A 17,687-nucleotide genomic window follows, 5' to 3' on the forward strand; every position below is an offset into this window, starting at 1 on the left:
AAAATCTTGAAAGTCTGGGGATCCCAGAGGCAGGCAGAGCTTTCTTGCTTCACCCTCACCATGACATCTCCCCCTGGATTCACAGCCATCTTACCCCTACCATGACCTTGCATCTACTTATAACCCATGCTCCCCACCTCCTGATGGTCCTTTTCCTGCAAGCAACATAGTTTTCTCCAGAACTGTTAAGACGTTTCTTTCCAGTGACCTCACTGAGCCCTGCTTTAATCTGCTCCCAGGAGGTCCTTTCCTGCTCCAGTAGCCAATCAGCCGATGCACCTGCCTCCTATAAGGCCTCCTCTCTCCACCCTGCCCACCTGTATTCTCCCAGATTAATTTTGTCACCAGATGACTCCTTGCCCTGCTCCAAACTCCTGGAGGCTTGATGGCCTCATCACAGTAAGAACTCACTTACCAAGTAATTATGTCATGCATGCCAGGTACTGTGCGATTCATACTTCTAACCTATTTAATCCCCACAATCACCGGATGAGGAAGGGATTCGTTTTCCCTTTCCCCAGATGAGAAAACAGAGGCTTTGAGGGGCTCACTGACTTGGGTAAGTGGACAGGACCAGTGCTACAGCTGGGATGAGATCTGAGTAGTTGGACTCTGAGGCAGGCCATCTTAGTCACTGCTCTTCCAGTACTGAAGCCTGGCATGGAGCCCTGCCAAATGGTGCCAGCTTCTTCCTCCCATCTCCTGCTGTTGCTCTCCTGGATTGCTCCACTCTAACCAAACTAGTAACTGTTTCCCTAACTAATCATGCCTTCTGTTGTTCACTCAATCATCTTCTCAGTCACCAGTAAAATTATAAAGGGTCTTTTCAAAAGATCAACTAATGATCAGTTGAGAAACCAAAGGTGTTCCAATGAAAAGGCTGGATACAAATTTCATATATGTAACGATCAAATGTCTTCTAAAAAAAGAGAGAGCCATGCATAGTGACACATGCCTATAATTCAGGAGGCTGAGGCAGGAGAATCATAAATTTGAGGTCAGCCTGGACAATTTAGTGAGAACCTGCCTCAAAATAAAAAATAAAAATGGCTGGGGATGTAGCTCAGTAGTAGAGCACACTTGGGTTCAATCCCCAGAATAATACATACACACACACACACAGAAAGGCCAGGTGTGGTGGTGTAAGACTGTAATCCTAGTGGCTCAGGAGGCTGATGAAAGAGGATCACAAGTTTGAGGCCAGCCTCAGCAATTTAGTGAAGCTCTAAGTAATTTAGTGAGACCCTGTTTAAAAAAAAAAAAAGGGTTGGGGATGTGGCTCAGGGGTTAAGTATCTCTGGGTTCAATCCCCGGTGTCAAAAAAAAAAAAAATTGGAAGGAAAAAAAATAGTTGTCTCTTGTAGTAATTTGGTAATTGTTTTCCTGTTTCTTTATGCTTTATTTCAAAAATTTTCTAAATTAGGTGCTGAAGTTGTGGCTCAGTGGTAGAGAGCTTCCCTAGCATGTGTGAGGCACTGGGTTCGATTCTCAGCACTGCATATAAAAAAATAAATTAAATAAAGGTCCATCAACAACTGAAAATATGTATAAAATTTTTCTAAATTAACATATTACCTCAAATATTAAGGGGAAAAAGGAAGAAAGGTTAAAAAAGAGAGGGGGGGGGGAGGAAGAAGGAAAAAAAGAGGGAGAGGGGAAAGGAAATGAGGGAGACCATCACAAGGGAAAACTAGATTTTATAAAAAGATTTAGAAGATTATTCTGGGGCTGGTGCTGGTGGCTCAGTGGTAGAGCACTGCCTAGCATGTGTGAAGCACTGGGTTCAATTCTCAGCACCACATTAAAAAATAATAATAAATAAAGGTATTTTTAAAAAAGAAGACTATTCTGTGTCCTCCAATCTCAGGGTGAGAAGGGCTGATGGCGATGTCTAGATAAATACCTCCCAGTGCCAGGCCCAACACCACAGGCTGCAATTCAAAGAGGATTCCATTGGGGCACTCCCTCTGTGGCATCCCACCATTTCTGATTGAAACTTCCAGCCCACTGCCACCTGACAGAATCCAACTGCTAACATTTGTTCCTTTCACAACCCAAAAGATAGGAACTCTGTCCCCATTTTCTCTCAGTAACATTGCAAATTGTGCCCTTTTCAAGGCAGATCCATCATCCCTGAAGCAAGCAATAGAAAAGAACAAGAACAACAGAAAGAACAAGAACTTGAAGGGCAGGTCTCCATGGCCACATGTTCCAACGTGGCTACTAATTAGTCACGTGCTCCCAGGCAATCCCTTACAGTTTAATTTCAGTTTCTTCTGTAAGCAGGGAAGATGACAACGCTGATCTGAAGGCTACTGTAAGGATTCAAGGGAGATAACAGACGTCGTGTGCTTGGCATGCCAGCAGCCCAGGCCGTGTGCAAATGAAGGTTAGCTGTCACTGCTATTCTGACTCCCATTGCCAAAGTAAATTTCCCCAGTCCTGTTATTGTTTGACACCTGACCTGCCACTGACTCCCAGATCCCTGAGGAACTGCCTGGTACGCTTTTTTTTTTTTTTTTTTGGTTTCTACTGCCCAACTACCACCTAGGCACTTCTTTCAGAGTTAACACTCATATACTCATACAGCTGTCAAGTGTTTTCCAGTACTACCTATCCCTACTCTCCCAAATCCCTTGTGCCATCCAAGCACTAACCTTTGTAACTCTTGGTTTGATGCCTGGGGGCCTTCTCTGTGCACCCCCCCAGGCCCTGGATCCTACATACCTATCATCTTCTGTAGCAATGGTGAGTTGCCTTTTCCAAAGAGCACACAGAGGTCCAGGATCTTTGGGATATCAAAGAGGAAGTTGTTGTAGAGGATTTCTCCAAATGCAGAGGGGGAAAAGAAGTGATCCTACGAAAAAGGATGAGAGAGAGAAAGAATGGAGACTAAATGTTAACACATTGTATAGTAACAGCAAACTCATGAGAAACAACCTCAGGCCTTCAGCTGGGGACTGGCTAATCAATGATGGTCTGTCCACAGGTGGACATACATGTCTGAGCAGACACAGCACAACAGTTATTCCCCATTTTAACATAAAAAGCAAACACAGTTGGATATGGTAGAGCACACCTGTAATCCCAGTGAATAGGGAAGCTAAGATAGGAAGATCACAAGTTCAAGGTTAGCCTGTCACTTAGGCTTAACCCTGTCTTAAAATAAAAAGCAAAAAGGGCTGGAAATATAGTTAAGATGTAGAGAAGCCATGGGTTCAATCCTCAGTTTTGGGTGTGGGAAAGAAGTTAAAACATACCATAACACAGACAGGGGGGATTTGTTTTGAACATTTACTAGTAAACCAGCATGATATCTTAGATTTCACAAAAATATTCCAGGAAAAAAACTTGGAGATAAAACACAAGATGGACAAGGGCTGGGGATATAGCTCAGTTTATAGAGTGCTTGAAGACCCTGGGTTCAATCTCCAGCACCACAAAAAAAAAAAAAGCACACACACACACACACACACACACAAAATGGACAAAAAGTTGGTAATTGTTAAAGCTGGGAGATGAGTACATGGAATTCATTGTATGTAGAAATTTTACATAAATATATGTATATATTTGAAAATTTCCATACTAAAAAAGTTTTTTTAAAATAAAAAAAAGAGGGCTGGAAAAGTAGCTCAGTGGTACAGCACTTGCCTAGCACGTGTGAGGCACTGGGTTTGATTCTCAGCACCACATAAAAATAAATAAAGGTCTATAAAAAAATAAAATAAAATAAAATAAAGAAAGATCTCCATGCCACCACAGGGCTCAGGATGGAACCCAGGTCCTTGTACATACTAGGCAAGTGCTCTCCCACTGAGCTGTCTCCAGCACAGTAATGATTTTTTAAAAGGATATACAAGTTCCTTTAAAAAGTCAGAATCAATGTTTTTACCCTCTGACGCACAAGTAAAGGCAGGCACACGTCACCTGGCTAAGGGCCCTCGGCTCCCATTGATGAAAACACTGGGTGTAATGCAGATGGCCTGGTGAATTAGAGGATAAAGGAGGTGGCACAGATTTCTTCGCAACAGTGGGAATAAAGGCCGGAGGGAAGACAAAGAGGAAACTTGATGCTTCTAAGAGCCTTGCTTCCCAGGGGTGGAGAGTCCCCACAGAGGTGTCAGGTGTTGGTTGGTGACCTGTCATGGGATCAGAGGCTTACTTTGGATTCCTTGTGAGTGGACATGCGGAGGAAGGTGAGGAAAACGCTTCGATGTAGGTGCTTCTGCATATCAGCAACCTCAGGGGTGGGGGCCACCCACTCATCAAACTTTCTGGGGACATAACGCAGGTAGGAGTCCAGGCACTTTTGCAGAGTCTCATCAAAGATAACCTAAGCCAGGTGACAGAGAAGAGGAAGGATTTATCTTATCCCTGAGGGGAAAGGGTTCACAGGTGGACTGAGCAGGGGCTCATGGCCCATCAGCCCTTGCCCACTGCAAGTACTCCAACCCCAAGGGACCAAGGGGGTACGAATGAGCTGAGGGCTAAACACATGTTTCTAAAAATGACATTTTGGAAGGTGTGTAAACATCATTAAGATTGTGATATGAGACAGAGAGATCCAAACCACAATTTGCTGTTAAGGATCCAGTGTAAGAAGTAGACAAAAAAGCACCTCCTGGGGGAAGAAAAACAACAGCAACGACATGTCATGGGCTTTGTCTTAGTGTTAATTTTGATAGAATGTTACCTGGCACCAGAATTTATCGTGAGGCAAGGCCAGGAGCCAGTCGAGGTCATTGGCTACGAAGGTGGCGCGTTCCAGGTACTCCTCCACTAGGGCGGGAATGTTGTCTTTAGGGGGCGGTTTGTATAACACAAAATACCGGTCTGCCTTCTGCTCGGGGTGCTACGGATCCAAAAACCACGTGTTAACGTGGCAGAGGTTAGTCAGTGAGGGCCCATTTGCCAACCCACAGCAATGACAACACTTGGCTGTTCCAACCGGTGACCCTCCAAGGAGCTTTTCAGCATAAAGAACCAAGTGTATCTAACAAAGGGGGCATGGTTGCATCCAGGGAACACGAGGCAGTTGTTAAAAACCATGTTTGGAGAGAGTATTTAATGCCATGGGGCCTGGGGAAAGGTCAGGGGAAAAGAAAGCAGGACACAAAACTATTTAATATAATCGGTTTTAGGGTTATTTAAAGTATATATTTGTACACTGTTCCAGATTTAAAAAACAAAGTTGGGGCAATGAAATCCCAAAGCTATTAGGGGTTATCTCTGGGTGGAGAAGAGGGGACTGTGACTTGAACATGTTTTCCAACTTTTAAACAATGAACTCGTATTATTTTGTAAATTAATTTTTAATGATCCAAGTGAAACAAGAGGGTCTTTTCTTTCAAAAACTTACAGCATGGGCTTGGGTATAGCTCAGTGGTAAAGCATGTGCATGAGGCCCAGCACCAAAAAAAAAAAAAAAAAAAAAAGGAACAAAACAATGCTACAGAGAAGGTAAATCACACCTGAGACCACACCCCCCATCTTGTAACCTCCCGGAGGGGACCACTCATCATTCGCTGAGTGTCTTGGCAGATCTTTTCTAGATATTTACATTAAAATACAGCCATATGAAATATTTGTTTGGGTCTGTTTCTTCTTTCTGACACAAATAGCAACATAGTACTTTTTTTTTTAATAACCAGAAAAACAAACCTCACTAATTTTTTTTAGAAGAAAAGATTCTAATCAAGTAGCTGCAGGTCTCAGCTTAGAGTCACAAGTTCTCTCCTTCAGGCCTCACTATGCCATGAACAAACCTCTTTGTTCACCATAAAGAAAAGAAGATAGGCTCAGTTTTCGCCCTGTCTACATAGGGTGGCTTTCTCTAGAGGAAATGGTAATAGAAGGAAGGCCAGACAACACCTCAGCGGTTATCAACTATGGTCCCTCTACTTTGGGGCTGTTGGTCCAGGGGGTATAGAACAAATGAGACTAACAGGTCACACTCCTCAAGAACCACCCAGGCCTTTCACTTACCCAGTGCGAGTTTTCAAACTGTGGTGTCTTTGGAAAAGTCTTTGGGATTCCAACTACATATCTGTTGAAAAGGAAAGTCTATCCACGGTAACACATTCAAAACAACTATCTAGAGCCTAAGTTCGTCTCCTTGGCTTCCAAGTTTCCCTCCTCCTATAACTGTTGGCAATTTGCCTCTTAGGCCACCTCTCAGGCCAGGCTACTCATTCCCTTGACACACACACACACACACACACACACCCTTGTGATTCTACTTTCCCTGCAATCCTACTAACATTTACTGGGCTCCCACTGGACCAGGTGAGGGAGCATGTAAATAAAAGAATCTAGGTGCTCATGGGGCCTGGGAAAGTACATCTAAGCTACCAAGGGAGCACTGAACGCAGGAGGTGACCACTCAAACCTGACAGAGAACACCGGGAACACAGAAGGGAATTAACAGTGCCTGGAGGACAAGGGAACGCTTCCAAAGGCAGCTGAGCCTTAGATCAGAGGAGCAAGAGGATTTTTAGGTGGAAGAAATGACATTTTTACGGAAGTATAAAAATGGGTCATAAAAAGTGCAGAGATTGCATTGGGTGTTGGGAGATGAATTTGGAGAATGCTGGAACCATAATAATGAAAGCCACCATTTACTGAGGACCTGCCCTGTGCTGGTTGCTGAGTAGGCATGTGCCACAGCCCACTTCTTTTTTATCTACAACCAGTCAAAAGGGCGACAGTATTCACCCCATTGTACAGAGGAGGAAACAAAGAACCCAGTAGGGTTCAGGAACTTTCTCAAGGTCATTGGGTTAAGGAGGTAATCAAGGCAGAATCTGAAACAAAGCTTATGCTGTAGACCTATTAAATGATCTATGTCCTATTGCAGCCTAACTGCTTGCCCTTCTGACTTCACCTCCTCCAGAAAGCCTCCCTGACACCCACCCCAGCTGGAATAGTTCACCCGAGCTTTCCCCAAGCTGAGTGCTCACCTGACTGTGACACTTGTTGAACTCACCAAGAGTGCTTTCAGATCAGCAGTTGCTGGGGACAGGGAGAGAGGAAGGCACAGACTAGAGAAGAGCACAAGGAAACTTTTGGGGAAGGTGGAAATGTTCATTGTCTTGATTGTGGTGGTTTTGTGGGTATATACCAATGTCAAAACCAAACAAATTGTATAATTTAAATATGTAAAGTTTACTGTCCTTCAATGATACCTTAATAGAGTTACATAAAAGGGAGTGACTAACTTCTCAACAGTGACTCCCACTAGCTGTAGGTCTTGGGATCAGTTAGAGTCTTGCCCACCTTTGCAACCCCAGCTCCTAGAACAGTGTCTGGTAATGAGTGAACTTTCTACATATATTTTCTGGCTGAACAAAGGAATGAATGGAGGTTACAAATGACCAGATCCTGCCAAAGTCTGAAGATCCTGGAATGTCAAGCTCAAGAGTGGGGACCTTTTTTTTTTCCTGTGGGTAATGAAAGGCCATTGAAGACTTCAGAGCAGGGGAGTTGTATCCTCTCTCCTATCCAAGTCCATTCCATCTTTCCGTGAGCCTGGTTTAGGTACTATCTGCTCCGTGAAGCAATAAGAAAAACTGCTGCCCATCAGACTTTCAGGTATCTTTAAGAAACTCTTTTGCTCTGTTCTCCAAATGTCCTTATATTCGCCTTGTCTTCAAGAGCCCATTCACCCATTCTGGCCCCAGACTATCTCTTGTAGGTCTTCAAATATTTGCTATTTGAATAGCAGTTACACAATAAAGATCCCTGCTGGGGATCTTCTGGCCCCAATTTGAGACTTAACAGACAAAATAGAGCAGGTACATATCTCAGGACAATCCTTCAAGAGTTTCCTGAGCCTGTAGGATAACATTCTTCTCCTTCCTCAACCAGGTAGCCGTCCTCCATTCATCCCTCGTCCCCCTATTCAATGCTGCTCTTGTCATCACCATCAAAACTGCAATTTATTGTGTGTGCTAGGTCCCATGTACAGTGGTGATTCAGATGTGTCAATTAGTCCTCACAGCCAGTCCACAAAGTTAGGCCCATCATTACATATTTTGCATCCTGGCTTACAGAGATCAAGGAACATGTGTGATACATGCAAGTGTGAGATTCATACGAAGCCTGTGTTCACTAGCTCTGCTATGCTGCTGCCACCTCAAGTGACTAGTGGTTGGTATAAGATCAAGGCTCTCTCAACATTCTGGCATGGCAGCCTTGGGTCCTATAGCCAGGTCCTCCCTTCTCCCACTGTTCTGCCCAGTTAGTGCTTATTCATCCTCCACTAACCAGTTCGGAATTCACTTCCTCCAGGAAGCCTACCCTGGCTGCATGTACCTCCCTGCTAACCCAGGACCTTTCTGTTACCACCCTGTCTCCCAACCACTGGTCTAGAGAAACAGCCCCAGGTTTTAACTCATGTCATAGTCTGGCCTTCTATCACAACCCTGAACACACTGTCAAAAAGCCACTGGTCTATTGCTCTCTTAGGCCATGCACCCGAGAAGGCCAGGAACATCCTTTCTCTTCATAGCTCTAGCACCTGGCATTAGGTCTGGCTTTCATTTACTGAATGTTTTCTGAGAGCCTACTATGTGCCTAGCACTGAAAAGTCAAAAGTGGAGGGAAGGGAACAGGCCCCTGCTCTCCTAGATCCCTCAGCTAACAACCTAGGCATTCATTCAGTACACAGGAAAGACTGAGGTGGTAAATCAGACCCAACCACCCAAGGAGCCAGCTCTGCCAACATAGTCCAACAGAACTTTCTGTGATATTAGAACTGCATATCTCTGTATCTGGCTGGCCCATGCAGCAGGCATTCACCACATAGGGCTATATCCATTTAAATCTATTAATTAAAAATCCAGTTCTTCAGGCCACATTTGTGGTACTAGCAACATTGCAAGTGTTCAATAGCTACAGGTGGTAATGACTTTCTATTGAATGGCTTCCACAGTGAACAGTGCAATTCTAGATTTTATGATAGATATATTCCATATATAACAAGGTCATAAAAAGGAAATGAGAGAGAGACAATATAACAGAAAGATTAAGGGCACCAGGTTCTGGGATGGCTGGTGCCATCCTGGTTCTTCTAATTTCCTAGTTCTGTGACCTTGTACTCTCAGTTTCCTCATCTGTAAAATGGGGACAATCAAAATATCAATTCACAGAGCTGTGATGTGGTTTGAATGAGATAACCCAGGTGAAGTGTTTAGAATGGTTTGACCCAGACCAGGTATGCTTCAAATGTTAACTATTATCAGAGACTGGGAAGTAATAAGAAGCTATCCAGATGGCAGGAAATAAAACACCAAATTTTGTTTCCCACGAACTTTATGCAAGCCCCTGGAAAATACTTCCTCCCATCTTATTCAAGTAAGCTCATATGCTTGGGAAATCGACAAGTGAGTACAGGGACTCCAGTCCCTGTGTCTATCTCCTTCTTTAGTAGCCTGGCACCTCTCCTTGGTCTTAATCTCTCCCTGCAGCTGGGAATCAGCAGGTTCACAGCCTCCTTAGTTTTCAGTCTCACAGGCCCTGCTGGAATCTCTGTACGTGGTGCTTCTTATTCCAGGTAAGATAAAACACGGCCCAACCTCTGAAATCAGGATTCCCACCGAAGTGTGGATAGCAACTTCGATAACTCTGAAAAAGTCCAACCTGACACCTGACCACTCCCACAGGGTCAAATCCCCAAACCCGGCTTGGAGCCAGATCCATTTTCTAGCCCCGCTTGGGCTGAGTCACAACTGCCATCGGACTGATTGGAAATTAAATGCTTTGGGTGGGAGGGAGGCATTGGGGTAGTGACATGGAAACTACTACTCAAATTCAGGCTGCTGCTTGGGAGGAAACTTCTACACTGGGCCTGAAAGGGCCCAGCAGTGTCTCAGCTACTGAATTACTGACCAAGGCCCTTGGGTCATTCTTGCAACAGATAAGAAAGGAATTTACTTTTTGCTTCTGAAATTGCAAGATTGATAATATCAGGCTGAACGGCCTCAAGGCACCGGCTCACCAGCGCTGGTGAAGTCCTTGGTTTTCCTGTCTTCGGGTCCTTGTGGGTGATCTGGAGTTGGTCCAGGGGCAAAGCTGGCATTGTGCTGCGTGACCCTCCTGAAAGGAATATGGATGGGAAGAAGACAGCAGACACACAGACTCCTGGGGACAAGGCCTGCTCCAGGGCTGATCCCACAGCCAATCAAAAAACATCAACCCCTGGCCTCGCTTTGCTTCTATGTTGCTCCTATGAGGGCCTCCTGATCCACACAAAGTGATCAACCCCCCGCTAACACAGTAGTTCCCAACTGTGAAGGAATATACTTTCCAGGTTACTCTTGCCCCCTTTGGAGAGAGGTACTGGTTAAAAATACCTAGATTACTTTCCTTCCTTCTTTCTGGAGACTGAACTTAAGGCCTCGTGCATACTAGGCAAGCACTACTACCACCGACCTACCACCAGTACCCTAGATTATCTTTATTATAGCTCCAGCTCTGCTCAGTAGCCTCTGACCTCGGTGAAGACACTGCATGGGGCTCTGCTTCTCTTGCTACCTTTCCTGTGACCAGCACAGGCCTAGAGCAGATGCAACCTCATCAAATATTTGATGAATTAACGACTATAAGGACACTCTTCTTATAACTCTCACTGGATCATAAGTCTTTTAAAGGTTAAGATCTTAGTTCTTTTAAGAGCCATGAGCCTTTACTTGCTTGTAGAGGGTGTTAAGATTGTGCCTCTCTAGGTTTGATGAACAGAAGGATAAGGGAGGAACAGAAAACTTAGAGAAAGTTGCCAGCACAAGCTCCTCTTCACAAAGGCCTAAAATGGCCTCAAAACCAGGAACCTGGAGCTGAGAGTGTAGTTCAGTGGCAGGACATGAGCTTAGCATACATAAGGCCCTAGGTTCAACCCCTAGCACCAAACAAAATAAGAATCCACAGAGTGGCAAATCCCAGATCTCTTGTCTTTCCATCCAATGTTCTTTTCACAAAACACTTAGCCTGACCCACAAGAGGGGCATACTTGTTGGCTAAATCATGGATGGAAATAAATAAGGTCCCTCAAAAGACATGTGATTAGAAAGCCAGCCTGGCCTCAAGAATGACATAAAGAGCTGGGTGCGGTGGTGAACACCTATAATCTCAGCAGTTCAGAAGGCTGAGATAGGAGGATCTCAAGTTTGAGGCCAGTCTCAGCAATTTAGTGAGACCCTAAGCAATTAGTGAGACCCTGTCTCAAAATAAAAAATAAACATGGCTGGGGATGTAGCTTGGTGGTTAAGCCCCCTTGGGTTATATACCCAGTATAAAAAAAAAAAAAAAAAAAAAAAAAAAAAAAGAGGCACAAAGACAGATCAAGGCTGAGAGGAGGACATGATCACTTCTTGAGCCCTCTGACAAACTGAGGGGTATGGTCAGCCATGTTTTACCAGCTGTTCAGTATCTCAGATGCTAGGCCACGCTGTGGTAATTAGGAAGACAGACTGATAAGAATAGCAATACACTTTTTAGGTGCTGAGTGCTTTTCTAAGTGCTTTTCTTTACCCATGTTACCTTGCTTTACATGTTTGATGCTCTAAGGATGGTTCTATTATTCATATACCTGTATATATGAATATGTACACACACACACACACACACACACACACACACACACACACAGAATATATGTGGTTTGGCACTGGGGATTGAATCCAGGTATATTTTATCACTGAGATACATCCTAGTCCTTTTTATTTTTATTTTGAGACAGGTCTCACTAAGTTGCTGAGGCTGACTTTGAACTTGTGATCCTCCTGCCATAGCCTCGCAAGTCACTGGGACTGCTAGGATTACAGGCAAGTGCCACCAGGCCTAGTAGCCACTATGACCTTTGAAAATTTTATGCCCTGAGTATACTCTGTGAACTGTGTGGCCTCTATTATTATCCTCATTTTATCAGAAATAAAGAAATAGAGGCTCAGAAGAAATAGAGGCTCAGAGAAGACACTCAAGATCTCACAGTTAGCAGGTAGTGAAGCAGGGTAGCTCTTAACTATTTGCCATACTATGTCGTGTAGTGTCTAGTGGAACTTAGGGAATGGGATGGGGCCAGGAAAGCATTACCAAAGGAAAGGCTAAAGAATCAGGAGTGGGAATGTAGGTGTAGTTCAGTGTTAAAGCACTTGCCTAGCATGAGTAAGGCTCTGGGTTTGAACCCTAGCCCCATCAGGAAAGCCTGAGTAGTCTCATTAGCAGAGACCGGCCAGGGAAAAGTGTGCAGAGAAAAACAGTACAACAGAGGGAGGGAGATGGAAGCAGATAGGTACACAGGAATCTTGGTTATGGTCTTGCTTTTTGTTTGTTTTAAGAGACAAGGTCTTACTGTATTTCCCAGGTTGGCCCCAAACTCCTGGGCTCCAGTGATCTTACTGCCTTAGCCTACTGAGTGAGTAGCTCTGGTCATACTGGTACATGCCACTGTATCTAGCTATATATGTTACTTCTAATTAAGTTACTAGCTTATCAGTCTCTCTAAACAACCCAACTAAGGATAACAAGAATTATATTCTCAGATGTTCAGAGAGTCCTGATCCTGATTTATACAAGGCAAATATATAAGTGACCAAGTTGAATCTAATGCCAATTCTCTTGCCTTGACATTAGGGTTTCAGCATCCAACATGCCAAAATATATCCTTTTTTCCTAACCTCCACTGATGCTGAGAGGGCAGTTCGGTGCCACCGAGATCCAGGTGCAGTGGTGCACACCTATAATCCCAGTCACTTGGGCAGATAAGGCAGGAGGACAGAAAGTTTGAGGCCTGCTTGGGAAACTTAGCAAGACCCTGAGTCAAGATAAAAATTAAAAAGGGAAATGGGAAATGTAGCTCAAAGGTAGAGCATTTACCTAGTATGTGCAAGACCTTGGGTTCAATCCTCAATACTGCAAAAAAGAAAAAAAGAAACACTAGTGGTTTCACACCAGCACAGAAGTCTAAATGATTCATGAGCCTAGTTATTTCCAGGCTCATCTACCAGAGAGGGTGGTGGGAGTGTCTGGGGTGGAGGCCAAAGGTGGGGAGAGTCAGAATGAGGAGACAGCGCTCTACCCTTTAAATTCTAAGCCCCACAGTCCAGGCCTAGACAGGCAGAGATAGCACTGGCTTTCAGAAGACATTCACTCCTACAAACCAATGTCTGCCAAGAGCAATTTAGGGTAAGGCTGGTGTGGTAGTTGAAAAAGCTATATAGTCCTAGAGCCTGGGTCAAATCCTGGTTCCATGTGTTCCCACACATGTGACTTCAAGACAGTTTCTTAACTTCTCTATTCTCTAACCCTTGATCTCCTCATCTATAATACTGGAATTGTAATAGGACCTGATCTTTTAGTGTTGCTGTGAGAAATGATCGGTGCTAAGTGTTCAATACAATCCCTGGTGCATAATAAGCACTTCATAAAGTTTAGTTGTTATCATTCAAGTCCCAAACACAGACAGAGCACTTTAGTGCTGGCTATATAGCCGTCTCGTAGAGTGCCTGACTCTCATGCTGGAGGCCCGGGTTCGAGTCCCCAGCCCTCTGGGATTGTGGAAATAACAAACAGACAGAGCACTTTGGGCTTCCTCATTTATTCAGTAAACACTGACTGAAGACGTCCAAGGTCCTGGGCTTGTAAATGACTACCATTCAACGTTGGAGCTATAACAGGAAATTGTCAAAACTGGAGCTCAAAAGAAAAAGGAAGTCCCAGAGAAGGTGAGCTATAACCTGCATGTTGAAGTCCAGGAAGGAAAGCTGGGCATTCCAAACAGAAAACAAAAATGAGCAAGGACTGGGATTGTGGCTCAGTGGTAAAGTGCTTGCTTAGCATGTGTGAGGCACTGGGTTAGATCCTCAGCACCACATAAAAAATAAATAAATAAAATAAATTTATAAAAAATCCTTTAAAATGAGCAAAAACTCAGAGCTATAAAAAGTATGACTTTGAAGGAAGAGAGAGGCATCTGGTGTTGCTGAAAACACAAGGTCAAGGAGAGGATGACAGAAATGAGGAAAGAACAGTCAGATAGGGGATACAGAGTCAATTTAAAAAGAGTCTCGAATGTTATGCTAAAAAATTGCCTCTTATCTGAAAGCAGTGAAGAGTCACTTAAGTAGGGAAGAGACATAATCAAAAAGAGATGATGATAACCTGCTGGCAGGAAAGACCTATGAACCACTGGAGAGCAAATACACTAATGTGTTATTCATCTCACCCATTCAGAGACTTTTTAGTATCTACTATGGGGTAGGCACCAACACCTGGAGAATACTAAGGTGTGAAAATAACAAACCTGATTTTGTCCTTCAAAGATCTTACAGTTTTTATGGGAATGACAGATACAAATCCAATAGCCATACAAATAAAAACCAATAACATACTGTATAGAGAAGGTTCAAGAAGTATTTAATATTGGGATGGGGTTGTAGCTCAGTGGTAGAATGCTTACCTAGCATGTGTGAGGCACTGAGTTCAATTCTCATAAAAATAAATAAATAAAGGTATTGTGCCCATCAACAACTAAAAAACTTTTAAAAAGGAAGTATTTCATATAGAAAAGTGACTTGAGGTTAGAAGGATGTTAAGGAAGATTTGAGTCTTCATCTAAAATATGGTTAGAAATTAACTAAGCAAAGATTAGACTTAAGTTCCAAAAGGACAAGAGACAATGATCATGACTGTATCTGTGCCCCTCACTGTATCCCCTACATAGGCAGGGCAGCACAAGCCAAAAAAGTTAGGAAAGGGCTTCCCTTTTGTGGACTCCAATACGGAATTCAAGCTTCCTCTGGGATCTTGCTGCCTCAATTTATCTTACTGCCATCACTCTTCTAGTGTCAATTTAACATTACTCTTCTCAGAAACCTTCCTAGATCGCTCATCTCAAGTAGTCAGTCTCCCAGTTACTGTTACATCTTTAAGTATATTGTGTATTCACTCGTCATTGGCTGTCTCTTCCCACGAGACTGCAAGCTTCATGAGGGCAGAAGTCCTGTCTGTCTTGCTGTTTGTAACCCCAGTGTCTAGTCTTGGCGTGGCACTTAGGAGGCGCTCAACAAATATTTACGGTACGAACGAATGAACCCCAAAGAAACTGCAGCCCCGGAAGCGGAGCGTGAAGACTACGGTTCGTCCAAGGTCATTCTGAGGCCAAGTTTCGAATCCGGGGCCCCTGGCTCTGGCTGACTAGCCTCAGGGGGCGGCTCACGATCCCTGGGGCGGCTGAAGCACCCATCCCGCGGTGGAGGCCTGAAACCGGGGCTGCCAAAGCCGCCGAGGTACGGACGCGGCTCCTACCGAGCCCTCGTCCTGGCATCTGGCAGGTCCCAGCCACGTACTCACCTCGGCGGCTCCACCACCGGCGTCGTGCCGCCGCCGCCGCGGATCACGGTGACAGCTCCTGGGGCTCCCGCACTTCCGGGGTCAAACGGCTATTCCGCAGGCGCAGACAGGAAGCCCCGGCCTGGCCCCGCCCCTAGCACTGGCTGCCGCGGGGAGGCGGGGTCCGGGGCCTCCTCCTCTTACTTGAAACTCCGCCCTTCCGAGGAGCCAGCCTAGCGGAAACCACGCCCTCTACTCCCTCCCTGTCAATCGAGTTGGGGTTACGTGAGTTCATCCCTTGGAAAATCCAAGTATGGTATGCTGGAGGGCTTCTTAGAACCCCAGGCTTTCAGCTCACCATCACCGTTTTACAAACTTAATGCACAAGAGAAATTATAACAAGTCAAAAGCATGAACATGATGTTCAGAGAAAAATGGCAGACCATAAGTACAGACTGCTATTTCATTTCTAGGAAGTTCTAGAATAGGTACAACTAATGAGTGATGTTGCAGTTATGGCGATTATCTCAGATGGTTACCTCAGAGAACCCACAAGCGAGGCGGGGATGTCCTCTCTCTTCATCTTGGTGTTGGCTACATAGATGGGTTGGAAAATTCATCAAATTGTACCCTTAAGATTTGTGCACTTTCCAATATGTATGCAATACAAAATAGTTTTGGCTTTGTTTTGTTTTAAAGCAGAAAAGCAGCTTAAGAGCCAGATGCAGTTTTTCCATAGAACATCTCAGGTTTATGTAGGGTTAATGGTTCCCAAGCCTGGATATGGATCAGAATCACAACAGAAAGCTAGTTAAAAATACTCATCTTTGGCTTTATCTCAGTGCCTGGTACACAGTAATGCTTCAACAACAATCATCACCATTATCATTAGGATGTTATGGAAGCCCCTAATGGAGCACATAACCCAGTCCTAGGGAGTGTGAAATATACCCAATACTCTCCTAGTGTCAGCCTCTACTGTCTCCCCCAGGACCAAGAAATGCTCAGTTTAGTGCCTTTCCTCAAGGAGCTCACACTGTAGGAGGAACAAGTAAACAAGAAAACAGCTATAAGGCAATGCGATAAACGACGAACACTAAGGAAGTAGGGGATATGGGCTATAAAAAAATGGGGGAGGTTGCTGATTAGTTATATATTGCTTCATGACAAATTACCTTAGCCTTTGCAGCTTAGAACAACACATATTTATTAGCTCTCATTTTCTGTGAGTCAGGAATCTGAGTATGGCTTAGCTGGTTCCTCTGCATCCAGGTCCCCCATAAAGCTGCAACCAGGGTGTCAGCTAGGAGTATAGTCTTATCTGAAGGTTCAATTAAATATGGATCTGAGCCAAAAGTGGTGGCACACAACTGTAATCCCAGTGATTCAGGAGGCCAAGACAGGAGGATAGCAAGTTCAAGGCCAGGCTCAGCAACTTAGTGAGGCTCTTGGCAATTTACTGAGACTCTGTCTCAAAATTAAAAAATATAAAGGGCTGAGGATGTGGCTCAGTGGCTAAGCGCCCCTGGGTTCAATCCCTAGTACCACAAAATAAAAAAGGATCTACCTGTAATCCCAGTGCCATAGGAGGCGGAGGCAGGAGGATCACAAGTTCAAGGCCAGCCTGGGCAACTTAACAAGACTTAGTGTCAAAATAAAAAAATAAAAAGGGCTGGAGGTGTAGCTTAGTGGTAAAGTGCCCCTGGGTTCAATCCCCAGTAACACATACACACACAAAGACTCTGCCTCTGAGTTCACATGGTCAGGTTGGGGATATAACTGCCAGTGGAAAAGTACCTGCTTAGCGTACATAAGGCCCTGGGTTTGATCGCCAGCATCACATACATGCACAAAGACAGGCCATGTTCAACTGGCCATAGGCCTAATTCAGTTCATTCAGGGTTTTTGGATTGAGGGTCCGAATTCCTAGCTGGATTTTGGTTAAAGTCTGCCCTTAGTTTCTGGTCATGTGGACTTCTCCAGTATAGTAAATTGTTTCATCAAAGTTTTTAATCTGAGAGGACAGTAGGAAACATCTGCTGCAGAAACGAAGTCACAATCTTACCTAATCATGAAAGTAGTGTTAACTTTGCCATGTTGCATTGGTTAGAAGAAAGTCACAGGCCCTGCCCACAGGGCATAAATACCAGGAGGTGGGGATCAGTAGGGGCCATCTTAGAGTCTTCCTGCCATTCCAAGGACATAGGACATTACATACCCAGGTCTGCAGCAGAGAAAGTAGAGGTGCAGAGAGGTAAAGGCAATTGTGATAGTAATGATCACATTTGTCATGCCCTTACTTCATCCCAGGCAATGGACCTGGCATTTCACATATGTTATTTCTTTGATTCTTTATAGGA

The 17,687-nt window shown here is 44.4% G+C and overlaps 1 protein-coding gene across 4 annotated transcripts in view; it reads right to left on the reverse strand.

The window, feature by feature from the left end:
* The window catches only part of ASCC2 (activating signal cointegrator 1 complex subunit 2), a 40,210-nt gene extending 24,734 nt beyond the window's left edge, over positions 1-15,476 (reverse strand). The window contains exons 1-5 of one of the 4 annotated variants that reach the window (XM_079151320.1): positions 15,349-15,476; positions 10,001-10,098; positions 4,697-4,855; positions 4,166-4,336; positions 2,728-2,857 (exon numbers count right to left, since the gene is read on the reverse strand). In XM_079151320.1, coding sequence (XP_079007446.1) covers positions 2,728-2,857; positions 4,166-4,336; positions 4,697-4,855; positions 10,001-10,081 — 541 coding nt within the window. In that variant the 5' untranslated portion in view covers positions 10,082-10,098; positions 15,349-15,476. Of the gene's footprint in view, positions 1-2,727; positions 2,858-4,165; positions 4,337-4,696; positions 4,856-9,936; positions 10,099-15,348 lie in introns of all 4 variants that reach the window. The other 3 variants (XM_079151322.1, XM_079151321.1, XM_079151323.1) reach the window with 3 other exon arrangements.
* Positions 15,477-17,687: the final 2,211 nt, after the last annotated feature.

The sequence above is a fragment of the Sciurus vulgaris genome, assembly GCF_902686455.1.
Source record: "Sciurus vulgaris genome assembly, chromosome: 8".
In the NCBI taxonomy this organism is placed as follows: Eukaryota; Metazoa; Chordata; class Mammalia; order Rodentia; family Sciuridae; genus Sciurus; species Sciurus vulgaris.